Source organism: Halichoerus grypus, chromosome 6 (genome assembly GCF_964656455.1).
Source record: "Halichoerus grypus chromosome 6, mHalGry1.hap1.1, whole genome shotgun sequence".
Lineage (NCBI taxonomy): Eukaryota > Metazoa > Chordata > Mammalia > Carnivora > Phocidae > Halichoerus > Halichoerus grypus.
Genome location: NC_135717.1, coordinates 98,955,541 through 98,982,512, shown reverse-complemented (window position 1 = coordinate 98,982,512; position 26,972 = coordinate 98,955,541). Strand labels below are relative to the sequence as shown.

At 35.0% G+C, this 26,972-nt stretch overlaps 1 protein-coding gene across 12 annotated transcripts in view; it reads left to right on the top strand.

Annotated features, from left to right (window-relative positions):
* LMNTD1 (lamin tail domain containing 1) overlaps positions 1 to 26,972 on the top strand; it is a 512,641-nt gene that overhangs the window by 408,054 nt on the left and 77,615 nt on the right. For all 12 annotated transcript variants that reach the window (XM_078075784.1, XM_078075778.1, XM_078075783.1 and 9 more), the window contains 4 exons: positions 7,848 to 8,034; positions 8,773 to 8,892; positions 10,923 to 11,137; positions 11,756 to 11,927. In XM_078075784.1, the coding sequence (XP_077931910.1) occupies positions 7,848 to 8,034; positions 8,773 to 8,892; positions 10,923 to 11,137; positions 11,756 to 11,927 (694 nt within the window). The remainder of the gene's footprint in view (positions 1 to 7,847; positions 8,035 to 8,772; positions 8,893 to 10,922; positions 11,138 to 11,755; positions 11,928 to 26,972) is intronic.

Here is a 26,972-nt window from a genome sequence, read left to right as displayed (position 1 = left end):
ATGTCCATTGACAGATGAATGGACAAAGAAGATGTGGTATACACATACAAACACAAACACACACACACACGCACACACACACACACAATGGAATACTACTCAGCCATCAAAAAATGAAATCTTGCCATTTGCAAGGACAGGGATGGAACTAGAGTGTATTATACTATGCGAAATAAGTATCAGAGAAAGAATTATCATATGATCTCACTCATATGTGGAATCATAGGGGAAGAGAGGGAAAAATAAAGAAAAGAAAAAAAATAAAGCAAGGTGAAGTCAGAGAAGGAAACAAACCATAAGAGACTCTTAATCATAGGAAACAGAGGGTTGCTGGAGGGGGACGATGGGGTTACTGGGTTATGGACATTAAGGAGGGCACATAATGTAAAGAGCACTGGGTATTACATAAGAGTGATGGATCACTGAACTCTACCTCTGAAACTAATAATATGTTATATGTTAATTAATTGAATTTAAATTCAAAAATATATAAAGAAACCAACAAACAAAAAAAATTGTTAGGTGGCAGCAGAGCAATGGTTAATTAATCCTCACTATTGAAGCAAGACTCTTCTGAGCACTCTACCCAATGCCCCATGAATTGTGAGGTTTTTCAGTCTGGCTGATGGGAACATGCACTTTTCCTGATCCTGGGGGTGTTCTGAGTGCTGGTCTCCCTAATCCTTTCAAGTGCTCTTGTTATCCAGTCGTAGAGAGTTTACTCAAATGCATGTGCTAATCAATCCTCTGCTGAATACTTAAAGGGTATCTTCTGAAAATCTCCAGAATTTTCTCTTTTGAAGCAGTCTCCTCTCTTGTACTCTGCCTGTGACCTCTTGTCACCTTAGTCTCTCCAGGCTCTCAGCTCCATCTCCTCAAGTGAGAGAATCCACCAGGCTCTACCTGGCTCCACCTCTCTGTGACACAGCCTGGAAACTCTCTCAAGGCAGTAATGTGGGAAAACTTTAAGGCTCACCTCATTTGTTTTCTGTCTTTCAGAGATCACTATTCTTCAGTGATCAGTGTCCAATATCTTGGAAAACATTGGCTCATATAATTTTTTCCAGGTTTTTAGTTGTTTCAGGTGGGTGGTCAAATACAGTTTCTGTTATTCTATCTTGGCTAGAAAGAGAAGCCAATTCTCAATTTGTTTGTTTTCAATAAAATGTGTTTCTTTCCTACTATCATTCATCATCTCTAAGAATGTTTAATATCTTCCACCAGGAGTAAAAAAGTTATTGGCAAACAAGAAGGAGACATTATTAGAATTTTCACTAGCTATGCATGATCTTTTCCCCTATATCTAAGACCATGTATTAGCGTCCAGGTCAGTTCTAGATGACTCAGGAGTGACCAAACTATATTAAGGCTACTTTCCCACCCATTCACTTTCTCTACCCCCCAGGCAACTCTTCATTCTATAAATCTAGAATCAGGATGGTAGTAAACTGTAGACTGAGATAAGCCTCACCAAAATAATGATAGCTACATGAATAGTTTTGGTCCAAAATAACTTATGATATTACAAATCTATTCATATTCCCCAAGGACTGTAATTCAAACTAAGTCCCATTTATTATTCCCTCAGATGTTTTAAAACCTGATAATAATGATGTACTAACCTACTTCTTCATTACATTAAGGATCTATTACCAAAACTTTCAGCCTGAGGGTTTTTATCTTGTAATACCAATGAACTGAATCAAGTTCCCTGAGTCTTCCTAAGTTTGTCTTTTAAAAATTTAGGAGATCCTAAATGCTCACCCCTTTGCCAGACCCCTCACAGCTATGAATGCAGATGCCAATCTGTATGGAGAATGTTAGGTAGGTGTATACTGGAAGAAGTGAAACTCTAAAGGTAATTTTAGCAAACTTTAAAGTTGTAGAAACCTAAAGGCAGATAAGTAGCATGAAGCTGTCAAGAAAAACCCAAGAACTAGATAAATCAAGACTGAAATGATGGAAAGTCATTGTTTTAAAAAAAAGTTACATAGCCATATGTCTCTTCAATCTCTTTACAAATCAGTTCCATGCAAAAACTCCTGACAGAATGATTGGTACATCACTCTACACTCTCATCAAATAATGACTTATAAGCAGAGGCTTCAAGTCACTTTCCTACTAAAGAAAAATGGGAAGGCTTATTGGAAAGAGAAAAAGATAACTATTAAAGTCTGTGTGATAGCAGTTTAACAGCCCTGCCTCTGTGAATTTCTATGTACTATGTGAGAAATATTTTCCTATAGCTTTTGGACTTATATCAAAAGGAAGGCAAATGAAGTGACTAGCTCTGATATGGATGATTTTATTTTTTCTTTCATATGAGCTAATTTATTCTTATGTACATAAAATAAAAATTTAAGATCAACAAATAAACAGTTCACTTAAATAATGAAAAATTTTTGGAAAGCAACTATACATATTCCATTACATGTATGATAACAAAGGAATAACTGAACTATTCTAGAGTCTTATCTGTTTAAAAGCAAAATTCAAAATAGTGCTCATCTCCCATGCAAAAAAAGCAAGTCTGAAAAACAAAAAGACATCTTGTTAAGAAATTAAAACATACCACAGAGGATTCAATAACAGTAGAATAAGGATGACATAGAGGAATTCTAGGGATTTCAAAGAAGAATAAAATGTTATATCCACAATTTAGTAAGAACCATAATGGTAATGCAAAAGAAAAGACTACAAATGTAAATTACTCAAAAGTGAACCTCTGCAAAACAGGCATTCTCATACAATGCAATGAGAGTATGAAGTGAGACCACTATTTTGAAAACAGTTTAGTACTGTATATTGAGATTCATGGATGTTTACATCCTCTATTCTCACAATTCCTCTTCTAGAAGAGAAAACTCAGAGTGATGGCCTACATTTGGAGTCACTTTTCTCCTCAAAACTGTTGTTAATTTGAAAGCAGCAGCTAAGAAGCTGAGAAGTTAATAATATATTGGCAGTTTCATAGGACCAGGTGAATAAAAATTGGGATTCAGGGCCTATCCAGAAAGAGGGTAACTGATAACACAGGTTTTCAGCTGGAACTTCAAAGGGTCACCCAATAATAGGGCTATATTCAATATAGGCCATCCTAATTGGAGCTGAGGCATAGCATCAAAGCATTTCACACCCTGGTTTGATTAAAGTGATTTACCCCCAACTTAGATGGCTGCCAGAAGCTAAAGTAAATCCTTTATGGGTTGAGAAAATGCTATACGGAGTCTTAAACTATCTCTGCAGCTTTTTTTTTTTAATCTATAATACTAGGGGGGCACCTGGGTGGCTCAGTCGTTAAGCGTCTGCCTTTGGCTCAGGTCATGATCCCGGGGTCCTGGGATCAAGCCCTGCATCCGGCTCCCTGCTCAGCGGGAAGCCTGCTTCTCCCTCTCCCGCTCCCCCTGCTTGTGTTCCCTCTCAAGCTGTGTCTCTCTCTATCAAATAAATAAATAAAATCTTTAAAAAAATTAAAAAAAATTAAAAAAAAATCTATAATACTAGGCACTAAGTAAACAATAACAAGGTATACAACTGAAAAATCTCTCCCCGCCCCCCGCCAAAAAAGAGAAAGAAAGAAAGAAAGCAAAAAGAAAATCCATAGAAGAAAAGAAATGTTAACTAATCATATATCTGATGGGACTAGTATCCAGATGATATGAAGAACTCTATAACTCAACAACAACAAAAAGAGAAGCCAGTTTAAAAATGGGTAAAGTGCTGGGTGTTATACGCAAACAATGAATCATGGAACACTACATCGAAAACTAATGATGTAATGTATGATGACTAACATAACATAATAAAATAACATTTAAAAATAAATAAATAAATAAATAAAAATGGGGGGGAAAAAAGTTAACCAAAAACTAAGGTTAAAATGGACACTAAAAACAGGCCTTGGTGGTGCAGATATTATTGTTATCTGACAGGGATTTTAAAATAACAATGACTGAGTATTCAAGGAATTAAATGACAAGATAGAACTGGAAACTAAATATTTTATTGGTTTATTCTTATTCAATTATCAAAAGGAAATTCTAGAACTAAAAAAATCCAATAAGAGAAATTACTATTTCAGAAGTAGATGGGTTTAACAATATATTTGATGCAACAGAAGAGAGAATTATTGCACTAAAACATTCTTAGAAGAAAATACCCAGGCTGAATTGCAAAGATATTAGAAGAACAGAAACAAGCATAAGGATAAATAGAGAAAGATAAAAAAATATATACCTATTTGTAATTGAAGTTACTTAAGGAGAGGAGACACAGATTAAGGTAGAACAGTACTGGTGGAAATACAGCAGAGAAGGTTCTCAAACTAATGAAAGACATCAAGCCACAGATGCAAGAAGCACTACCAACTCCCAGAAAGATAAAAGATGGAAAAATAAAAACCCAAACTCTGGGTGCATATTGGAAAAACTTCTATAACAGAAGACATAAGAGGAGTGCCTGGGTGGCCTTAGTCAGTTAAGCCTCAGTCGGTTAAGATTCTTGATTTTTGGCTCCATGCTGGGTGTGGAGCCTGGTTAAGATTCTCTCTCACCCTCTCTCTCTGTGCCTCCTCTCCAACCCCCCTTTAAACAAAGAAACAAACAAACAAATGAAAAATTCAAGACATAAGGAAAATCTTAGCCAGAGAAAAAGGAAACTTACCTTCAAAGGAACAATAGAAGATTGGGAGTGGTTTATCATTAAAAAAATAGAAGACAGAAGACTCTGGCAACATTTCTGGCGCACAATTTAAAAATTTGTAAGTGGATATTAGTTTTCTATTGCTTGCAATAACAAATTATCACCATTATAGCAACTTAAAATAACATGAATAATATTCTTTTATTACAGCACAGTTCTTCTAAAAATGTGTATATATATTTAAATGCCATTTTATTTAAATACTATGAACTCAATCATAAAAATGTAAAACAACCTTATAGAAGTGGAAAAAATAATATGAACATGGAATTCACAGAAGAAAACTGGGTGGCCAATAAATAGCTTTTTCAATTGCACTATAATCAGGGGAAAATAAGTTAAAATAACAATGAGATACCATTTTGTACCCATTGTATTGAAAATATTAAGAAGTCTGAAAATTTCAAGTGTTGGTAGGAATGTGGGGAACAAGAAGTACTACTAATACTTGCATAGACAGTGGGTAAAGCATGCAATGGTATGAAATATCACAAGTGTTGGGATAAATCCTTTGTGGTTGAAGTTCAAGCAAACTAGGAAGTGGGAAAAAAAGAGATTAACCAGGCTAGCAGATTATGTAGGCCTTGTTTCCATGCTATGAAGTTGGTGTTTTCTCTGGAAGGAAATCATCAGTTATTGCAATATTTATCCTTGTTCTGGATAGCAAAGACTGTTCTGAAAACAAAACAGAGAATAGTTAGGAGGGTACAGAACTGGAGAAACTAGTTAGGACACTGTTACAATATCACACAGAGGTGAGGAGGACCTAATGAAGACAACAGCAATAGATGGAAATAGATGGGGAAAAGAGGATGGTTTATAGAAGATAAAAGGATAGAATCAATAGTATTTGTCACAGATAAGGCAAGAAAGTTAAGAGATTGAGAAAGTAATTGAAATTTCAGACACGGCCAACAGGATAAATGATGATGCAATTCACTGGAATAGGTTTCCCACCCTTCCAAAATGATGAATTCAATTTGGGGCATGTTGATTCAGAGGCATCTTTGGGGTCTGTGGTGGTCAATTTTTTCTATGGATCCAAAGCTCAGCAGGAAAATCTAAGGAAGAGATTTAGATTTAGCAGTCACCAGCGTATTAATGGTTACTGATGCCCTGTTCATAGGTGATATCACATATATGGAATGTGATGAGAATAAAAGATGGTTAAGGAAGAATCCCAGGGATCAATGTCTGAGAGATAGATGAAGAAGAAAAATCTGAAAAAAAAACTAAAAAGATAAAAAGAGAGAGAGAGAGACTGAAAAGGAGCAACTAGACAGAAAGAAAACAGGGACTTGGGTAAACAAGGAGAGGAGTTCCAAAAAAGAAAGCATATCTGGTAAAGGCAAATACCACAGAGACATTAAGACAAAGACTAAGTTAGTAGGAATGTAAGTTGGTGTGGCCACTATGGAAAAGAGTATGGAGGTTCCTCAAAAAATTATCATATGATCCGGCAATTCTACATCTGGGTATTTACTGAAAAATGAAAACAATCTCAAGAGATAGATATATGCCCACCCTTGTCTTCATTGCAGGCTATTTAAAATAGCCAAGATAATGGAAGCAACCTAAGTTGCCCATTAATAAATGAATGGATAAAGAAGATGTAATATATATATATTATTCAGCCATAAAAAAAAGAATGAAACGTTACCATTTCCAACAAAATGAATGGACCCAGAGAATATAATGCTAAATGAAGTAAGTCAGACAAAGACAAATACTGCATGATTTCACTTATATATGGAATCTAAAAACAGCAACAACAAATGAACAAACAAAACAAGACAGAAAAAGACTCATAGATACCGGAAAAAAACTATTGGTTACTAGAGTTAGGAGGGGCTGGGGGCAGATGAAATAAACCTATTTCACTAATGAAATATTAGTGTCCCTCGATTTTTTTTTACCATGACTTTCAGTAAGAAATATGTAGCCTTATCATGAGAATTAAATGAATATCTACAAGTTCACAATGCCTTCCCCAAAATATTTAGGGACTTGATCTGTTTCAAAATTCAGAACTTGGGGGATTTCAGAAAAGTAATATGATGACTAGAACACATATTACATAACACCCCATCAGGGCTTAGAAAAGTATCCAAAATCAAACATTAATTTGTCCACAGCCAAACATATGAATAATTCACACAAACCACAAATAAAGACTATAAATAGACTCCCCCAGTTTCAGGTCAGATTTTGCCACCAAAGGAATTCAGGTCAGATTTTGTTTCAAATGTATTCTTTTCCAAGTTTTTCTTTAAATTCCAGCTAATTAACATTAGCATTACAGCTAATATTAGTTTTAGCTGTAAAATTTAGCGATTCATCTCTTATATACTACACCTGGTGCTCATCAAACATCAAATGCATTTTTTTAAGTTTTGGGGTTTTTTTCAGAACTTTATGGATTTTGGAATTGTGGATATGAATTTGTAGATATAGATGTAATCTTTAAAAAGTGCCCAGCACATAATAAGTATTGGTTATTATTATTGGCATTTCATTTTTAAAATGACAGCTATAACCCACCAAATGGATTTCATGATGTACTATTAGGTTGTGACCCACACTCTGAGAAATGCTAACATATAAATGTTTATTAGCCTACTCCCTGGTACATATTAGGCTCTCAACACATGTTAGAGGGAAAAATTACCATCTTATATTTGCATAATATTTTAAGTTTGCAAAATTCTTTTAAGCACATAGTTGCTATTTATCTTCACAGTAACTTTATCAGAAATAATCTAAATGGTTTACCTTTCCTCTTTATTTACTTGATAGTTTCATGTCTCATGCTTTTTTGATGAATAAAAGGAAATTTAAATAATGATAATCACATCTTCCTATGGCATTTATACCTTGACACTTTTTAAGTTTTCTTTATTATTTATACTTTGGCACTTTTTAACTTCCTTGTGAAAGAGATAATTTTGTTGCACAGATAAACAGATCTAAGAGATCAAACCATATGTCTTAGGTTATAAAATACAGCATTTCTACATAGAATGTGTCCAATAGAATACACAGCTATTTAAAAGTTGTACTTCTAAAGCATACTATTCAGTTCTTAAAATGAGCTAAAGATACATTTCTCTAAAGTTACCTTATAATCTTTGTGCTTTATTTTTTAGTGCTCTTGGAGACATTAAAATAGCTGAAGTAAATGTCAAGGGTTTATTTGTGAAACTCATTAACTCTTCCCTTGACAAAGAACTGGAGATTGGAGGTCATATTCTCCAGCAAAATGTGAATGGACAAACACTCTCTTTATACCGCTTCCCTCCGAATATCATAATGCAGGCCAATTGCACAATAACAGTAAGTATAAGATATAAATGCTATGATCCAGAATTTTACAGGAAAAACTCCTTCACCCAGCCAGACTGGCTTAGCACCAGTTTCTTCATCACTCGATCTCTAGGTAAAATGTGATTCCTTGTTGTTGTTTGTTACTTGTCCCACTTTGTCCACCCCTGAATGTAAATTAATGCCCATAATTAAATTTCCATGGCTTTCCTCAATCGGGTGTACAATACCTTTTGGGATTTTTAAAGATTTATTTATTTATTTGAGAGAGAGAGAGCGGGGGGAAAGGGCAGAGGAAGAGGGAGAGAGAGTCTTAAGGGGACTCCACTTTAAGTGCAGAGCTCACTCTCATAACCCTGAGATCATAACCGAAGCGAAACCAAAAGTCGGTGGGGTAACTGAGGTAACCGACTGCGCCACCCACGCGCCCTGAATACCTTTTGTTTTTATGATTCAACTATTAAAACAAAATACCTGAGTTCCTAAAACTAAGCAAATATAATCCTTAAAAGAAAAACAAAGAGATTGTTTGCTTAGAGAACAGGTAATTAGCTGATGCTGGAAGGTTTCCTCTCTTTCTTGTGCTTTCCTTTAAACCATGTACAGTTACACAGCTTGACATTATATATTATACAGTCATATTTTAAAACCTCATTTGTTCAGAATGATACATTGCAATGACCCTCTGACATATACAAAACTACATGGAACTCAAATGGCATTTGTCATTAACAAACCATTTTCTTACAGGTGTGGGCAGCTGCATCTGAAGCAAAGCATCAGCCACCATCAGATTTTCTTTGGAGAGAACAAAACAAGTTTAGAACAAGCCCAAATTGTACAACGATTCTGTGCAAACCTAATGGTGAAGTCAGTGTCCTATTCTTAACGATAAGTTTTAAAAGAAGAATGGATAGCTGTCCTTAGGTTCCCCTTCTCTTCTTAGCTGACTCAAGGACTTTCCATCCTTAATAGCTTAAACCATCACTAACTGCAATAACATGTCAAGTAAATCAACAGCACCCTGTTCCCAGGGCCAAAGTGCCAAAGAGCTACTTTTAATTTGGCAAAAATAATTTTCGTAGCCCATATTTCCAAGAAGTTACTTCAAATTTGAGTCAAGGATGGATTTTATTTATGATATTTAGACTGAAGAGTGGAATAAGAAAGGAAGGTACCACATAGAGATCTTTTCTGTTCATTTATTAATTTCTCAAATATTTGTTGAGATTATTCTCTATTCCAATGGCTGTAATAAGTGCTGAGAATGTAATGTAGAATAGGACATGATATCTGCTCTTAAGAAACTAATATTCTAATGATAGGATCCATAGTCTAATTTGTAACAACTATACATTATTCACTATAAAATTAAGTGTATTAGTAATAATTTTGGGTAACTCATTCCCAGTATTTGACAGTTTTATATTTTCATTCTACCTTTTCCTTAGCATAATATTAGCATAAATATATGCCCAAATACACACTAATAAAGTTGAAAGATATCTTTGTTTACAACAAAAAAGTTATTCCTTTTGCAAAACCATTCTTTTGATTTTTCTTAAATACCTGCCTCCTTGTTTTCTTACCTCCAGTCTTACTTACTATGTCATATAACTACTAATCCAGATATTATGTTGATTGGAATCTCTCTCTCTGATTGTCTTGCTTGCTACATTATACCTCATGCTTAGTTTGACTCTTTCTTTAGAGTAGACTTGCTAATTTGTTAAGAGCCATTTAATGTCTTTCTGTAAGAGCAGCAGTTGTCCTTAGATAGAACACTCGTTAGATGTAATTTTGAAGCCTTTACTCACCTTTAGATCTTTTAGTGGGCTCAAAATGAATTTTATAATACTTCTAATGATTTTCACTGTTGGGAAAAATAAGGTAATGTGATCTAAATTATTTACTCAGGCTCATAAAAAATCATTGGCAAAACTCTAAGATTAAGGCATTCTTATTTCAGACTTTTCATCACATTTATCCACCCATTTATTCACTCTGCAAACATGTTTGAGGTTCCTACTTTGTATGCACACTGTTCCCAGGCACTGAGTGTTGAACCAGACAGACCAGGTCCCCAAGATCCTGGAATGCCCATTTGAGTAAGTTGTCATTCTCTGCAACGGGATTAGTCTTTGTACTTACACTACTCTTTTTACTCTGGTTTGAACTACTTTGCACATATAGGATCGGATTATTTCTGCAAGGTGATGTAAACACAAATAATTTTATTTGCTAGTAAAAGAATGAAACTGACCAATTCATTCATATGGGAAACATTTACATATGTTTAGTGTCTGCCAAGCATTATGCTAGGTGGCTGGGGAAAAAAGAGCATAACTATTGCATGGTTTCTGTCCTCAGGAAATTCAGAGTCTAGTTAGTCTCCTTAATAGTTCCGCCTAGGATTCTAACTCAAAAAATGTGGTTTCCTCTCCATGTCTCTAGTTCTACTGCCCATTTCCCCATTTCAAATAAGACCTACATATACACATATACATATATATATAATATCTTAAATATTTAAATTTTAATGATAACATTACAACTACTTTTTCATAGTTCTTTATAGTTATGAAATTTAGTAGTTTAGCTGAATCTCACAACACCCTCATATAGCAATTCCCTACTATCACTCCCCTCATTTCACATATGAGGACACAGTCCAAGACAGTAAGTGACTAATCTGCCTGAGGTTATGCCCCTTATTTTCAGAATTGGAAACTAAGGCCAGGATGTCTTACCACATCCTCATTGTGTTCCATTAATTTACACACAGTAGGTAAGTGACATTAAACTGTTTGACTTTGAAATGTTATTGCAATAAACCTATGACATTTAAAAAATCTATCTAACTGCATTGATATTTCATATTAATGAATCATTTTTGTTAGGCTGTTGCCTGGTACACTCCTATTCACTGGAAGCAAGCGTGGGAGAAATTAGAGACTGACATTGAATTTGACAGACGCTCAGTAGTAAGTACAACGTCTCGAAGACACGTGTTTAATTGGCCAGCAGCTATAACTACAACTAAAGAAAAACAAGATAAATGTAATAAAGATATCTCAAAATATCAGATGGAACAAGTCAGAGTTTTTCTCAAAAGGTAAAAGTTGCTTGGCTTTTTTTTTTTAATTGAGTCCTTCCCACAATTAGTAACTGAGCAAGTAGGAATGACTGGGTGACAAATAGATACATGATGAATAGGTAAATCAAATAAAAAAATCCTATTTCAAATAGGACCATAAAAGCCATAATACTTTTTGTGTTTTATGAAAAACACAGAGTAAGCAGGGTTATAGTCATGGAACAGTAAAGGCGGTGACTTCTACTAGGCAATATCAAGACCCCTCTGGCCATTTCACTTCTTAGTGGCACTGCTGTTAGAGGCAAGGCTGTGGAGAGGTGAAGAGATGAAATTATCACCATGTCTTTAGCAGTGCTTAGGTGGAGGAAGAGGTGCATCATCTAGAAATTTCATCTTGGATCAAGAGCTGGCTTGTGGCTGAAAGTACAGAATTTATGTCACACTTATCTAGGCAAATGCTTCTGATGTTATAAAAGTGCTGCCAAAAAAAAAAAAAAAAAAGGTGCTGCCCAAAGGTCTAAAAAAGCCATATTCTCTGGTCTTAAAACATGCTTTCACTTTAATTGAACCTTCATTGCTAATTCCACTATATAAGATACCTTTTGGGTTCACTTTTGGATTAATTTTTTTTAACAGAGAAAAAGAAACCCCACCAAACCCTTTGCCCAATAGCAGCCCTTGGTGCCACAGTCCCAGTGTCCCTGCACATCCCTACAGTACTCTGATTGAAACTTGCAATACGTGCATGACTGGAAGCAGCTTAGATAGACAGCCGAGGCCTCAGTCATCCAGGCCTGATCCAGCCCAGGTAAGTCAAAGGGATACTTACTCCAGTGGAGAGTTAAGGGATGTGGGGGTGTGGGGAGGGAGGGCAAGAAAGGAGGAGGGAGGGTGGGGGAGGGAGGGAGACCTGGTGAAAGGGGTTAAGTGGTAAAATTCACTAAGGACTAAAAACTATTCATATCCTCAAGTATAGATGGCTTCTAAAGCAAATATCTGAAATCATTCACTTACATTTGTTTTAGCACAGTGTCTTCTACTGTTCTTGATAAATATCTGTTGAATGAATCAATGAGTCAAAAGAATAGTGTGGCCAACAAGAGTACATAGGATCCTTGAAGTTTGGTCAAAAGTACATTTGTTTTTCATTAGGCAGGAAAAACTGGCCCTACAAAGTTATGCTGTGTTTAAAGATAAATCCATATTTTCCAAACACATTCTAATTTAATCCCAAATTCTTATTCTTTTTCAACAAGAAATTTCTTACTTAAGTCATCTAAAGTTTTCAGAGTTGTGTTATTAACCCAGGATCTGTGAATGGATTTCAGGAAGTCCCTGAACTGCTGTATTTGGTACATAAATGTGTGCCTATATGCTGTTTCCTGGGAAAAGAGTTTCATCAGGTGCCCCCGAATGTTTACAAGAAACTAATGAAATCACAATGCCAGATCCTAAGCTGTGGAGAAAGTCTGTTTCATACAGGTGCTATATCCTGTTCAAGCTATAATGATTTGCAAACTTTTATTTAGTAGAAGGACGCTTTTTTAAATGAAATCTTGGGCAGACGCAATATATAAAATGGATAAAAGCAAGCCTGTCCAAGTTGAAGAAAAGGTAGCAATTCCCACTGCCCACTACACCCTTTTTCCATCCCATCTTTCCTTGCTTCATCACTCCTTCCCTGTCATCTTTGAGGCACCTCTCTGGAATCACAGAATTCTATACCACAGTATGAAAACCACTGTGTTAGTAAACCAACACATAATTGGAGGTAGCACCCCCAAAATAGTAACTTTTAGAAGTGAAATGATGAAAATTATGTAAAGTCCTGAATATATTCCATTTCATAAAATTAAATAACCTATATCTTTGTGCTTGAGTTTCTTCATCTGTCAAGTAAGAGATTTGGTCTGAAATTTAAAGAGTTCTTTCAGCAATAATTTGTACATATAATTATATGTATAGTACACATAGATACACACTTTAGTACATTACAACTTAGATTTGAGACTCACAAGAAGTACATGAATTATGTTTTTCTCCAATTAATGATAGTCTTCACTATTTTACCCATTCTAAACAACTTGTTTCCCAAAGAAGTTTGACTTCAAATTTTCTTTTTTTAGTTTTTTAATTCAACTATAACTAACATGAAGTGTTATATTAGTTTCAGGTGTACAATATAATGATTTAAATTTCTGTGCATTACTCAGTGCGCAATATGATAAGTGTACTCATTATTCACCTGTTTCATCCATCCCCCCCACCCACCTCCTCCCTGGCAACCAATAGCTGGTTCTCTAAATTTAAGAGTCTGTTTATGAATAGATATTACTCTAAAGAAGACATAGAGATGGACAACATGAAAAGATGCTCAACATCACTCATCATCAGGGAAATGCAAATCAAAAACACAATGAGATATCACCGCACACCTGTCAGAATGTCTAAAATAAAAAACTTAAGACACAAGTGTTGGCAAGGATGTGGAGAAAAAGGAACAAAACAAATGAACAAAAGGAAAAAGGACAAACCAAAAAACAGACTCTTAACTATAGAAAACAAACAGATGGTTACCAGAGGGAAGTTGGATGGGGGAATGGGTGAAATAGGTGAAGGGGATTAAGACTACATTTAACTTGATGAGCACTGAGTAATATATTGAACTGCTGAATAACTATATTATACATCTGAAACTAATACCACACTGTATGTTAACTATACTGGTATTACAATAATTTTTTTAAAAAGCGTCTTTTTGTCTCTTTTATTCTTTGTTCACATGTTTTATTTCTTAAATTCCACACATGAGTGAAATCATATGGTATTTATCTTTCTCTGACAGACTTATTTCACTTAGCATTATGTCCTCTAGATCCATCCATATTGTTGCAAATGGTCAGATGTCATTCATTTTTAAGGTTGAATAATATTCCATTATATATATTTACATACACACATACTATTTCTTTATTTATTCATCTATGATGGATACTTGGGTTGCTTCCATATCTTGGCTACTGTAAATAATGCTGCAGTAAACCTAGGGGTGCATATCTTTTTTAATTAGTTTTTTTCATTTTCTTTGGGTAAATATCCAATAGTGAAATTACTGGATCATATGGTAATTTTATTTTCAATTTTTTGAGGAACTTCCATACTGTTTTCCACAGTGGCTGCACCAATTTGCATTCCCACCAACAGTGCACAAGTGTTCCTTTTTCTCCACATCCTCACCAACACTTGTTATTTTTTGTTTTTTTTATTTTAGCCATTCTGACAGATGTGAGGTGATATTTCATTGTGGTTTTGATTTGCATTTCCCCGATAATGAGTGATGTTGAGCATCTTTTCATGTGTCTAGTGCCCATCTGTATGTCTTCTTTGGAAAAATGTCTATTCAGGTCCTATGTCCATTTTTCAATTGGATTATTTGTTTCTTTGGTGTTCAATTGTGTAAGTTTTTTTTTTTTTGAGTTTGTATTTAAATTCCAGTTATTTAACATACAGTGTAATATTAGTTTCATGTAGAATTTAGTGATTCATCACTTATTTACAACACCCAGTGCTCATCACAGCAAGTGCCCTCCTTAGTACCCATCACCCATTTAACTCATTCCCCTGCCACCTCCCCTCCAGTAACCATTAGTTTGTTCTCTATAGTTAAGAGTCCATTTTCCAGTTTGCCTCTCTTTTTTTCCTTATGTTCATCTGTTTTGTTTCTTGAATTCCACATCAGTGAAGTCACTTATTTCACTTAGCATTATACTCTCTAGCTCCATCCACATCTTTGCAAATGGTAAGATTTTATTCTTTTTTATGGCTGAGTAATATTCCATTGCATATATATACCACATCTTCTTTATCCATTCATCAGTCAATGGACATTTGGGCTCTTTCCATAATTTGACTATTGTTGATAATGCTGCTATAAATATTAGGGTGCATGTATCCCTTCAAACTTAGTAGTGCAACTGTGGAACATAGGGTAGTTCATTTTTAACTTTATGAGGAATCTCTGTACTGTTTTCCAGAGTGGCTGTACCAGTTTGTATTCCCACCATCTGTGTAAGAGATTTCCCCTGTATCTGCATCCTTGCTAACACCTGTTGTTTCCTATGTTGTTAATTTTAGCCATTCTGACAGGCATGAGGTGATGTCACATTGTAGTTTTGATTTGTATTTCCCTAATACTTCCTTTATGTTTGTTATTAGCTGCTTTATGTATTTGACTGTTCTCATGTTGGGTGCATAAATATTTACATTTGTTGTATCTTCTTGTTGAATCGTTCCCTTTATGATTACATAGTGTCTTTCTTTGTCTTTTGTTTTGGTCTTTGTTTTAAAGGCTATTTTGTCTGATATGTATTGCTGCCCCAGCTTTCTTTTCACCTGCACTTAGATGATAAATGCTTTTCAGTCCCTTCACTTTTAATTCGAATGTGTCTTTAGGTCTGAAATGAGTCTCTTGTAGGCAGCATATAAATGGGTCTTGCTTTTTTATCCATTCCATCATCCTATATAGTCTTTTGACCGGAGCGTTTAGTCCATTTACATTCAAAGTAATTAGTGATAGGTAAGTATACTTACTGCCATTTTGTTATTTGTTTTATGGTTGTTTTGTAGTTCTCTGTTCCTTTCTTCTCTTGCTCTCTTCTCTCACGTTTTGCTGGCTTTCTTTAGTGATATGCTTGGATTCCTTTCTCCTTATTTTTTCCATATCTATGAGTGGTTTTTGATTTGTGGTTACTACTAGGTTTATATATACTATCTTATGCATATAGCAGTCTACATTAAATTGATGGTGGCTTAATTTTCAACACATTCTCTACTCCTTCTCCTCCCACATTTTAGGTATATAGTATTATATTTTCCATCCTTTTATTTTGTTAATCCCTTATCTGATTTTTATAGTTATACTTTATTTTACAGCTTTTGAGCTTTCTACTTTTCTTACTCCTACTTTTGGTCTTTTCTTTCCACTCAGAGTCCCCTTTAACATTTCTTGTAGGGCTGGTTTAATGCTCTTGTGTTCCTTTAACTTCTGTTTGTTTGAGAAACTTTTAATCTCTTTTTATATTCTGAATGATAGCCTTACTGGATAGAATATTTTGGGCTGCAGGTTTTTTTCTTTAAGCACTTTGAATATATCATGCCACTCCCTTTCGGCCTGCAAAGTTTCTGCTAAAAAATCCACTGTTAGCCTTATAGGGTTTCCCTTGTATGTAACTGTTTTCTTTTCTTTTTGTGCTTTTAATATTCTCTCTTTCTCACTACTTTTTGCCATTTTAATTACTATGTGTATTAGTGTGGACCTCTTTGGGTTGATCTTGTTGTGGGCTCTCTGTTCCTCCTGGTTTTGGATCTGTTTTCTCCCTGATTTGAGAAGGTTTAAACTATTATTTCTCCAAATAAATTTTCTGCCCCTATTTCTCTCTCTTCTTCTTCTTGGATCCCTATAATACAAATGTTATGTTTCATGGTGTCACTGAGTTTTCTATGTCTATTTTCATTTTTTATTATTAGTTTTTTTCTCCTGTTCAGCTTGATTGTTTTCCATTACTCTGTCCTTCAGGTCACTGATCCATTCTTCTGCCTCCTCTAGTCTACCCTTTATTCCATCTAGTGTATTTTTAATTTTGGTTTTTGAGTTTTTCATCTCTGATTGGTTCTTTTTTAATGTTTTCCATCTCTTTGTTAAGGGTTTCACTGATGTTTTCTACTCTTTTCTCCAGTGCAGTGAGTAACTTTATGACCATTACTTTAATTCTCTAGCAGGCATATTACTTATCTCCATTTCATTTAGCTCTCTTGCTGTGATTTTGTCCTGTTCTTTCATTTGGGACATATTCCTTTGTCTCCTCATTTTGTCTAACTCTCTTTCTATATGTTAAGAAAGTCAGCTATATCTCCTGCTCTTGAAAGTAGTGACCTTATAAAGAAGAGATCCTGTAGTGCCCTGCAGTGCAATGTTCCCTGTTCACCAGAACCTGGCACTTCAGGAGTGCCTCCTATGTTTGTTGTGTGTGCCCTATTATTGTAGCTGAGTCACACTTGCCTTCATTCCAGTTATCTGCAATGACTCTATGCTTGTTGTGGGCAGTGTTTGGTCCCTGTGTTGTTAGTGGGCCAGTCTGGGCCACCTTGGGCTTGAGTTGAATCAGACCAGTTGTTTTCCAGCACTTCAGTAGCACCAGGCTTTCTTTTGTGTTGCCCCCTGAGAAGTTTTGCTGGTGGTCAGGGCCTGTAGTCAGACCTGATAGTTGCCCTAGCCCACTGTGGGGCTTCATTCTGCCTGGTTTCTTTCATTATCTTTCCCTCTCTGGTAAGAGTCACTCTGCAGTGGTCCTGGTCCCTGCTGGGGGCTGTTTGTACCACTTTGGATGGGCTCCAGCCAAGGGCATATTGGAGGAGGGAGGTCCACTGGAAAACATGGGGGTGGGCTGAGGTGCCAGCAAGGGTCATACTGGTCTGCTGTCACCCAAGAAAACTGCCAAGGCTCACCAGGTTGAAGGGGGTAGATCCAAAGAAGCTCACAGGGCCCTGGCATGCAGTGTTAACAAGGTTGCCTCTGCTGTGGTAGGGGACTGTTAGCCACTTTGGAGAATTCCTGTAGAGGCTGGGTGCATGGGCAGGTCCATGCAGGAGTGGGGTATGCTTTTAGCAAGCTAGGTGGAGAGTGTTGGCACTGCACTTGTTCCCCCAGGCATCCATATATCTCGGCTGGGGTACAGCCACTAGCTCTTTTGCTCTTGCAGTAGTATCCCAAAGATCCCTGCCTCTCCAGCACATGCTCTGAGATTAGTAAATAAATCTCCTTCTTGTATATTCCAGGCATTTTTCAAACTGCTGCTTCTATGCTATAACTTAGGAGGGCTGTTTGTTGTGCTGTCTCTATAAGGGCAGGGACTCCACCCTCCCAGCTATCCCAGAGCTGAGCCACTGATTTTTTAAGTTCCAGGTATTAAGCCCCACTGATTATTAGTCCCCTGTGGTTTTCAAACCCAAATGTTATAGGGATTCATCTTCTCCATGTGTGTTCCCTGTGCCTGAGGTGCTTGGTATGGGGTCTGGTCCTCTCCCCCTCTCTATGCTGGTGGCATCCCTCCCTCCCTGGGAAAGTCCTGTGGGTCTGCTTGGCTCCCAACCATGTCTCCACCCTTCCTACCCTCTTTGATGTGGCCTCTTCTCTACATTTAGCTGTGGAGAGTCTGTTCTGCCAGTCTTTACATTGTTTTCTTATTTGCACTGATGTAGGTGTTATTTAGTTGTATCTGTGGGACGAGGTGAGCTTAGGATCCTCCTACTCTGCCATCTTCCTCAGAAGTCCTTTACCATTTTCTTATGTTATTAAATTGACTAGGTTCTCTGATATATTATGGAATAGTTCCAATGAGCATGACCATCTTTGGCTTGTTTCTACTCTTGATGAGAATGCTTCTAAAGCAACAACAGGATGTTTGCCAAAAGTTACCACTTATCATTTGATCTGCTGACAATTTATTCCCATCGGAATTAGCATAAATTTGGGGGGAATGTTCTGAACTTCTAAAATATATGGGAATTTTATCCAATGTGATAGAAATCACAAAATGCACAAAGGCTCCAGTTAACTTAGTGCCTACACATTATAGAAGGATTAAATAAGATATGAAATTCATTTTTCCACACTGAATGTTCACAACAAACTAAAACACACACAAAAAACTACTCATACAAAGAAAGTATTCCTGATAATTATGGAATTATGAAAGAAGGTTTCATCAAAGCCCCTTATAAAAAAAGCCAAAAATTGTGAATAGATTCTCCTGAAGAGTCCTTTCAGCTATCCTACCAAGGGGGAGAGGGCATCCACTGGCCCTTCATTCCATGAACAACCAAATTTCTTGCCATAATTGCTCTCATTTTCTCTGTTAGAAGCATACTTACTCCCATAACTTCAGAGATCACCACAACTTTTATCAAAAGGCTGTCAATATACCCTTCCCTATCTTAAAAGAATCCTGATGACAGATACTCATTATAAGTCCCATTATTATTTCCATTTCACAGATAAAGAAAGTTAGTGATAGAACTAGAAAATTTTCCCTCTTTGAAATTTTTTTAAAGCTATAAAATACAGAAAGTTGCAAAAGACACTCTTCTGCCTAATGCCCCAACTGAAAATGTTAATATGTTGTCATATTTGCATCAGTGATTTTCTATTTTAAAAGACGTAAATATTATTTGTAAAGCAGAATTCCCCTGTAGTTCCTTCTGTGGTCCTTGTCTCTTCCCCCTCTCCCTGAACTTGGGAGGTGGTGGTATTTTGTCTTGTGTTGTTGTTCAGCTCAAATCTAACTTGAAATTCTGAAATTTTTCCACTCTGAACTGTTGAAGCTCAGAAAATTTATCCACAACCATTAATATATCTTCCAGACCTAGAACACATCATTCCTTTTAGTATGAATATGTATTAAAGATATGTTATCAACAAACTTAAACTATTTCTATTACTATTTCTTTACCTTAACAGAAGAATTGAAGGAACACTGAACAAAAGAAAGAGGAAGAGAACATTGGCAACTATGCAAAGCATTTTCTACCATAAACAATTTATTAAAAAATGACTGAGTGCTATAATGAATCACAGTGCTAAGCACCAGAGACACACACACAAAAATAAGGCACCCTCTTTCTAGGGAGAAAGACAACTAGTAAAGCAACAAGAGTAGTAGGGTAATGACTTTCAAATATTTTTTACCATAAACCGCAGTAAGAAATATGGTTTATATGATTATTCAATATACATATACAGATGTACATATGTAACTGAAACAAAAGTTTCAAAAGACAATACTTAATTTTTTGAACTGTCTATTTCCTACTCTGTTCTATTTCATTTTAAGTATCTGTAATGACCCTCTAAATTTATTTCATAACCAATAAATGGGACAGGATCTGCCCTTTGAAAAACATTGTTTTAGAAACATTTATAAAGTGAGAAGAGAGCAATTGAAAAGGCAACTCAGAGGAGATGTATTTGAACTATGATATTGAAGGATGAATAGAAGTTATTCAGGTTGAAAAGAAAGTGGACAAAGCATTCTGAATAAAAGAAACAGCATATTTTAAAAGCATATGGAGATAAAAATAAACTCTTTGTGTCTAGAGAACAGTGAGAAATTGTATCCAACTGAAACAGATGTTAGTCTGTTGAGATGTTAGTCTGGGAATTTTGGTGGGTACTAAATTTTAAAGGTCTTTGCACACCATTATGTGAAAGAGTTTAGACTGTATCAGGTAGCTAGGAGGAGACACTGATGGTTTATAAGCAGTTGTCTCATATAGATAGATCTATTTTTGAAAGAGAACTTTGAAAGCTCTATGAGAAATGAAATGGAGTAGGAAAGATTCTAAAATCTATATCTTTAGCCTAACCCTCTAATCTGAATTCCTGATTCATGAGACCAATTGCCTATAATTTCTTAGATGTCCCATGAGTGTCTCATTCCTAATATTTACAAAATTTATCTCATTATCATCTCTCCCTCAACATTTGTCATTCCTCCTTTGCCCTATATCTTAGCAAATGCTATTCAGAAATCCTAGGACCTGAGAATCTTTCTCTACTCCTTTCCCTTTCTTAACTCCCACCTACAATTAATCACAAAATCTTGTTTATTTATCTTAACCTCTTCACTTTCCTGGCTTAAATATTTTCATTTTTTTCTCCCATTGTACTCATGATGAAGCTCAAACCCATGAAATTGTTTATGTATTTTGTAGCCTGGCCCAACCTATCTCAACAAACATTCATCTTGTGTTCTATGCCTCAACCATCTTGAAGCTCTTTTAGTTCCTCCAGCATGCCATAACTACCTCTAGGCCTTCACAAATTCTGTCACCCATCTCTTCACATGTATAAATCTTATTCATTCTTAACATTTCCACTTATATGTCCCTACCTCCAAAGAGTCCATCTTCTGGCCCCCACCAAATGCGTTTTATGTTCCTGATACGCCTTCCCCTATCATACATAGCACTTACTGAACTCTATTATAAATTTTCTTTATCCCTGGACTATAAACTCTGAAGGGATAGAAATAGCTTTTATACTGCTCACCTTTTTGTCTCCTGCACTAAACTCAGTGCATGACCCATAATAGTTGTTTAATACATGTTTGCTGAAGGACAGATGGAAAAGGAGATACTGAAGGTTTTTAAGCAGGTTATAAAAAGAGATTAAGAATAAGTAGGTCTAATAAAGTTATAATTTGTGTTCCACAAGGAAAAGAAGAGAAAGATTTGGGCACAAGTAATATGTAAAGAAATAATGACAAAAATTGTCAAAAACTGATGAAAGACACCAAGTCACAGAATCAAGAAAAGTAAATCCCAAGTAACACAAAGCCAAACAGAACAACACCAATCTATATTATAGTAAAACTTCACAAAACCAAATAACAGAAGTCAGAAGATGATGGATGATAACTTCAATGTGCTAGATGCTAAAAGAACTACTAACCTAGAATTCTATGCCTAGCAAAAATATACTTCAGAAAGTGAAGGTAAAACAAAGGCATTTTCAGGCAAACAAAACTAAGAGAATTCAAGGACAGCAAACCCACAGTAAGGAAATACTGATAGAAGTACTCCAAGAAGAAAGAAAACAATCCTAGAAGGGATGTACAGGGATTTAGGAAGAAATGAAGAAAAATGGAAAGAGTCAAACATGGATAAACATAAATGAATATTCACTATACAAACAATGCCAATATTTTCTCATAGAGATTAAAATTTATATAGAATTTAAACACATGACAACTGTGTTAGTTTCCCAGGGCTACTGTAACAAAGTATCACAAACTTGGTGACTTAAAACAACAGAAATGTATTCTCTCACAATTCTAGAGACCAGAAGTCTGAAATCAAGGTGTTGGTAAAAGCTATACTGTCTGAAAGCTCTAGAGAATTATCCTTACTTCCCTCTTAGCTGGCAAACCTTGGTGTTCCTTGGCTTCTGGATACATCAATCCAAACCTGCCTCCATTTTTTAATGGCCTTCTCTCCTATGTGTCTATGTCTGTATTTCCCTCTTCTTATAAGGACACTAATCTAGTATGACCTCATCTTACTTAATTACATTTGCAAGGACCCTATTTCTAAATAAGGTCACATGCACAGGTTCAGGGGGTTAGGATTTCAACATGTCTTTTTGGGGGACACAATTTAACCCATAACAATAGCAATAATACATAAGTTGGGAGGGGAGTAAATGGAGTTAAAGTGTTCTAAATTACATATTTTGTCCAGTAAGTTGTAAAAGTTACAGTTTATATTAGTCTTTAGTAAATCAAGGATGCATGTTTTATAATCTAGGATAGACACTAAAAAAATAGTATAAGAATGTCATGTTTATAATCTGATATATATCATAGTTTCATTACCATTCAGTCCAAAATATACTCTAATTTCCAATGTGATATCTTCTTTGATATATGGGGTATTTGGGGATAATATATCACAAAGTGGGTTTATTTCAGGAATGCAAGGTTGGTTTGAGTTTTGAAAATTAATCAAGTAAACTTATCATTTTAACCGAATAAAGAGAAAAATTATACAACCATTTCAAAAATATAGAAAAAGCATTTGATAAAATTCAGAATCCAGCTATGAAGAGAGAACCTTAGAAATTTAGGACTAGGAAGAATTTTCTTAATCTGACAAGTGTCATGTACAACACTCCTAAAATAAATTGTCATACTTAATGGTGAAGTTATGGAAGTTTCCTCCTAGAGATCCAGATAAAGACAAGAATTTTCTTTATGACAACTTCTATTCAACTTACACTAGGAGTCTGAGTGCAATAAGGCAAAAAAAAAAAAGGACAAATACATACAAATATCCGATTACTTTATAATCTAGCAATTCCATTCCCAGGAATTACATATGCCTAACAAATATATACATATGTATACCAAAAAAAAAAAACACACAAACACAATAATGATTATAACAACTGCATTTGTAATAGCCAAAAGCTAAGAAGCAATCCAATTATTCATTAGCAATATAATGGATAAATAAATTATGATACATTAATACAAACCCATAAGCAATGAAGATGGATGAACTACCTGCCACATGAATTAACATCAGTGAATCTCATAAGCATTATATTGAGCAAAAGATGCCAGACAAAAAGGAATATATGTTGTATGATTCCATTTATATAAAATTCAAAAACATACAAAATTAAACCATTGTGTTAAAGATCAGAATAGTTATCTCTGGGAGGAGAAGGGGAGTAGTATGTGGAGGCTGCACAAAACTGCTTCTAGAATACTAATAACACTCCATTTCTTAATCTGAATAGTGTTTATATGTATCACTGTTTTCTCACTATTTTCATCATGTTGTGCAATTATGACTTGTGAATTTTTCTGCACATATGTTATACTTAAAGTACGTTATATGTTATAGTTAGATAAAATTCTTCTTTTTAGAAACTTGATGACAACAAAAAAGGAAAATTTTACAAAGGAAAATAAACACAATTAGTTACAATAATAAGCACTGACAGCTTATACCTTGACAAGGAAGGAGAAAGAAAATCCTAAAAAATAGATTGATGAACTCAAAATAAGTATTAATAACACAAAGCTTATTTAGTATAGGACAAAAATAGTGTTACCTGAAATAAGTCTAAGCCCATCATTATATTGGAATGTATAGGGAATTAATTTTAATATACTTTGTCATAGCTTAGTTATTTCCAGGAATATCTCTGGCAAAGATGGTTAATTACTACCCCTAGACCATTGTTCCTTCAGATACAAGATGTACAAGTCCAGGGAAATCTAGACACATGGCCACCAAGAATAAAGCCTGTTTGACCCAACCTCTGCTGCAGCTAGACAGGACCATGTGTCTACATTCTGCATAATGGAATGTGTACAGGGATTATGTATGCAACCTCTGGATTATGCCCTTGGAGTTGTACTTCCCTGTGTCTCTTCTGTGCCATAATAACAGGTTGCAGCTTCCATCTTTCAAATCAGAGATGAAGCTGTGTGTTGGATGTCAGGATGGAAAAGCCACACTAAATACTCAGTATCAGCACATCTCCAGACTAAATGAAAGAGAAATAATTTTGTTTAAGCCATTGTTAAGTTGTGTCTAAAATAGATGCCCCACACCATATCACTACCATTTAGTTTCACTTAAACTATTGGTTAAAAAACACAAAAGTCACAGCTAGAAAAGACATTTTTAATACAATTAAGTACATTTAAATATAGAATGAATATTAGATATTGACAAATCATTGTCCTTTCCTTAGGTTGCTAATTGGGTTGTTTGTGTTGTGGTTATATTGGTTGTTCTTAGATTCATACGGAAATCTTACTTTTCAATGGTTTGGTGATATAAGCATAAATAAATAAATAATGCAAATATGGCAAAATATTAACTATTGAATCTGGGTGATAGATATATGTATCTGGTTGTATTAAGCTTTCATGTTTTCTTTATATTTCAAATTTTTCACAATAAAAATTTGAAAAAATTAACAAGAAAGACATCTGTTAGAATGTGGTATGCACTTGGAGCTATAAGCGCACAGAGGCAAGACCTGAGTGCAGCATAAAGGAAGTTCTCTTAGGAAGGCTAACCTTTGACAAAGCAGATGTGTTTGCATTGTGTTGCCACTGTTTCTCCTAGGTCTAGAGAGAATTTGCTTTCTTCTTGCTGAGATTAGTGTACAGATTGCGGACAACCTTGTCAGTCTTTGTAACTCAAGTTAAATGGCAGGAAGTAGTATGAAGATAGTATGCTACCGACATTGTTTTAAGTTGACAGTGTGTGTGTGTGCTGTTTAATGTATTTTATTTGCATGCTGTCTGATACACTTTTCCTATCATCTGTGGTCCATATTGCACCCTGTAGTGGGATTTGTTTTAATTGTAGACTCTACAGCTGCTACTGTCTTCCATATAGATGTTATAATAGTAATAATAATAATAATAATGTTTCTTTGTTTCTGAAGGCTGCAGGACCACACAATAAAAGCCAATCTGTTAGTAAGCAAGGGAAGCTAGATCATAGATAACATGTAAGAATTAAACATTTTTAAAATCTCACTACTGTAAGCTCTATGTATCTTAAGATCACATTTATGGAATTTGACTTTAGTTGGACTGTGGGCAAGTACTCATTACAGTCCAATAGGTCTGGCTTATCTGTGCTGGGATCAAGGTATTTTTTCCCACAAGAACATGTTTCCAATCCATAATACTGACAAAGGAAAAAAATATAAGTTTGAAATGAATTATCTTTAAGTATCCTCCATGTAAGTATTTTGTTCTCTTTATTGATGTTTATACCTGTATTACATTATTTACATTTATCAGACTACAGATTTAGAATGTTGAATGTCACATCTCTGTGATTTTTACCTTACTTATATATACTTATATAAATATATATATGTAAGTATTTATATATATATATACATATATATATGACAGTACTAATCAATAATATAATTAGAAATTGTATGAACTGATATATAGGGGAAAAATCTGATTATCCTTTAGAATCCTTCAGAACAGAAAAGGCCAATTACTTGAACCTCTTACAATCCAACTGAGTAGAAAATAATTAGTTGAAGGAACACTGAAAACTGTCAAGAGTTTCTGTCCATTTTTTGGTATCAAAATAATAGCAGCAAAATATCAGGAACTTTTTTATAAAGGAAAATTATAGCATGTATTCAAGGGTAATGATTTTTCTCTTCTGTTGCTTTCAGAATTAAATTAAATTGTAACATCACCATATTCCTTTTTCTATAAAATAGGCAATTAAAACCATTTACTTGTCTGTTCTTATAGGTGAAATAAAGGGTTTTTTTAATGACTATACAAAAAATTCCAAGATATTAGCCCTAATGACAGAATGATTTGGTAACTTCCTAACTAGATCTCTTATTTCAAAACAATTCAATGTTACAAAACAGAAGTATTTTAAAGTAATTTACCTTTACTTAAGAACAATTATAATCTCATTTATGGATATATATGTCATTAATGAACCATTTCTTCACACAAGTAAGAAATACTATTTCAGGAAGTCAGAGTATTCTAAGACTAAATTTACCAGGGCTAAATGCTTCAGACTCAAATAACCATTAAGAAATTGCCATCACCCATCAAAATTTAAACAAACACCACTGCTACTGACAATCTTGTCATTAAATTTCAAGAAATTATAGGTGGGACTTTTCTTATAAATGTTTTTAGCTCCAAAATACAGTACTTTGGGGGCACCTGGGTGGCTCAGTCAGTTAAGCATCTGACTCTTGGTTTTGGTGCAGGTCATGATCTCAGGTGGAGCCCCGCAGGGAATCTACTTGAGATTCTCTCTCTCTCTCTAACCTCCCTGCCCTCTCTCTCAAATAAATAAATAAATCTTTTTTAAAAATAAAATACAGTACTTTGTTTCCTGAAGAACAAGCTTCCAGGGTGCAATTCAAAGCCTCCATCCTCAGGCTACTTAGTTTGGAAGGTCATACATAAAATAGTTACAAGGTTTATTTCATGCCAACAAATTGTACCAGAAGATGAGAAGTGATGAGCTAGATTCTTATTATATCTGAGTCACTGTCTCTAGTATGGAAAATATCTTAGAAGCCTATTTATACTCCAGGTCCACAACTTAGTATTCAGAAAGTTTACACTGTAATGAGCCAAATAGCATGCTGACTCACTGGATTCACAAAACTATTAGTGACTAACAGAATCATTGTGTTAACCAAAAACACCCTGCATTTTTGTTCATCTTTCTTTCAGATCACATTTTCACATCCAGCCTC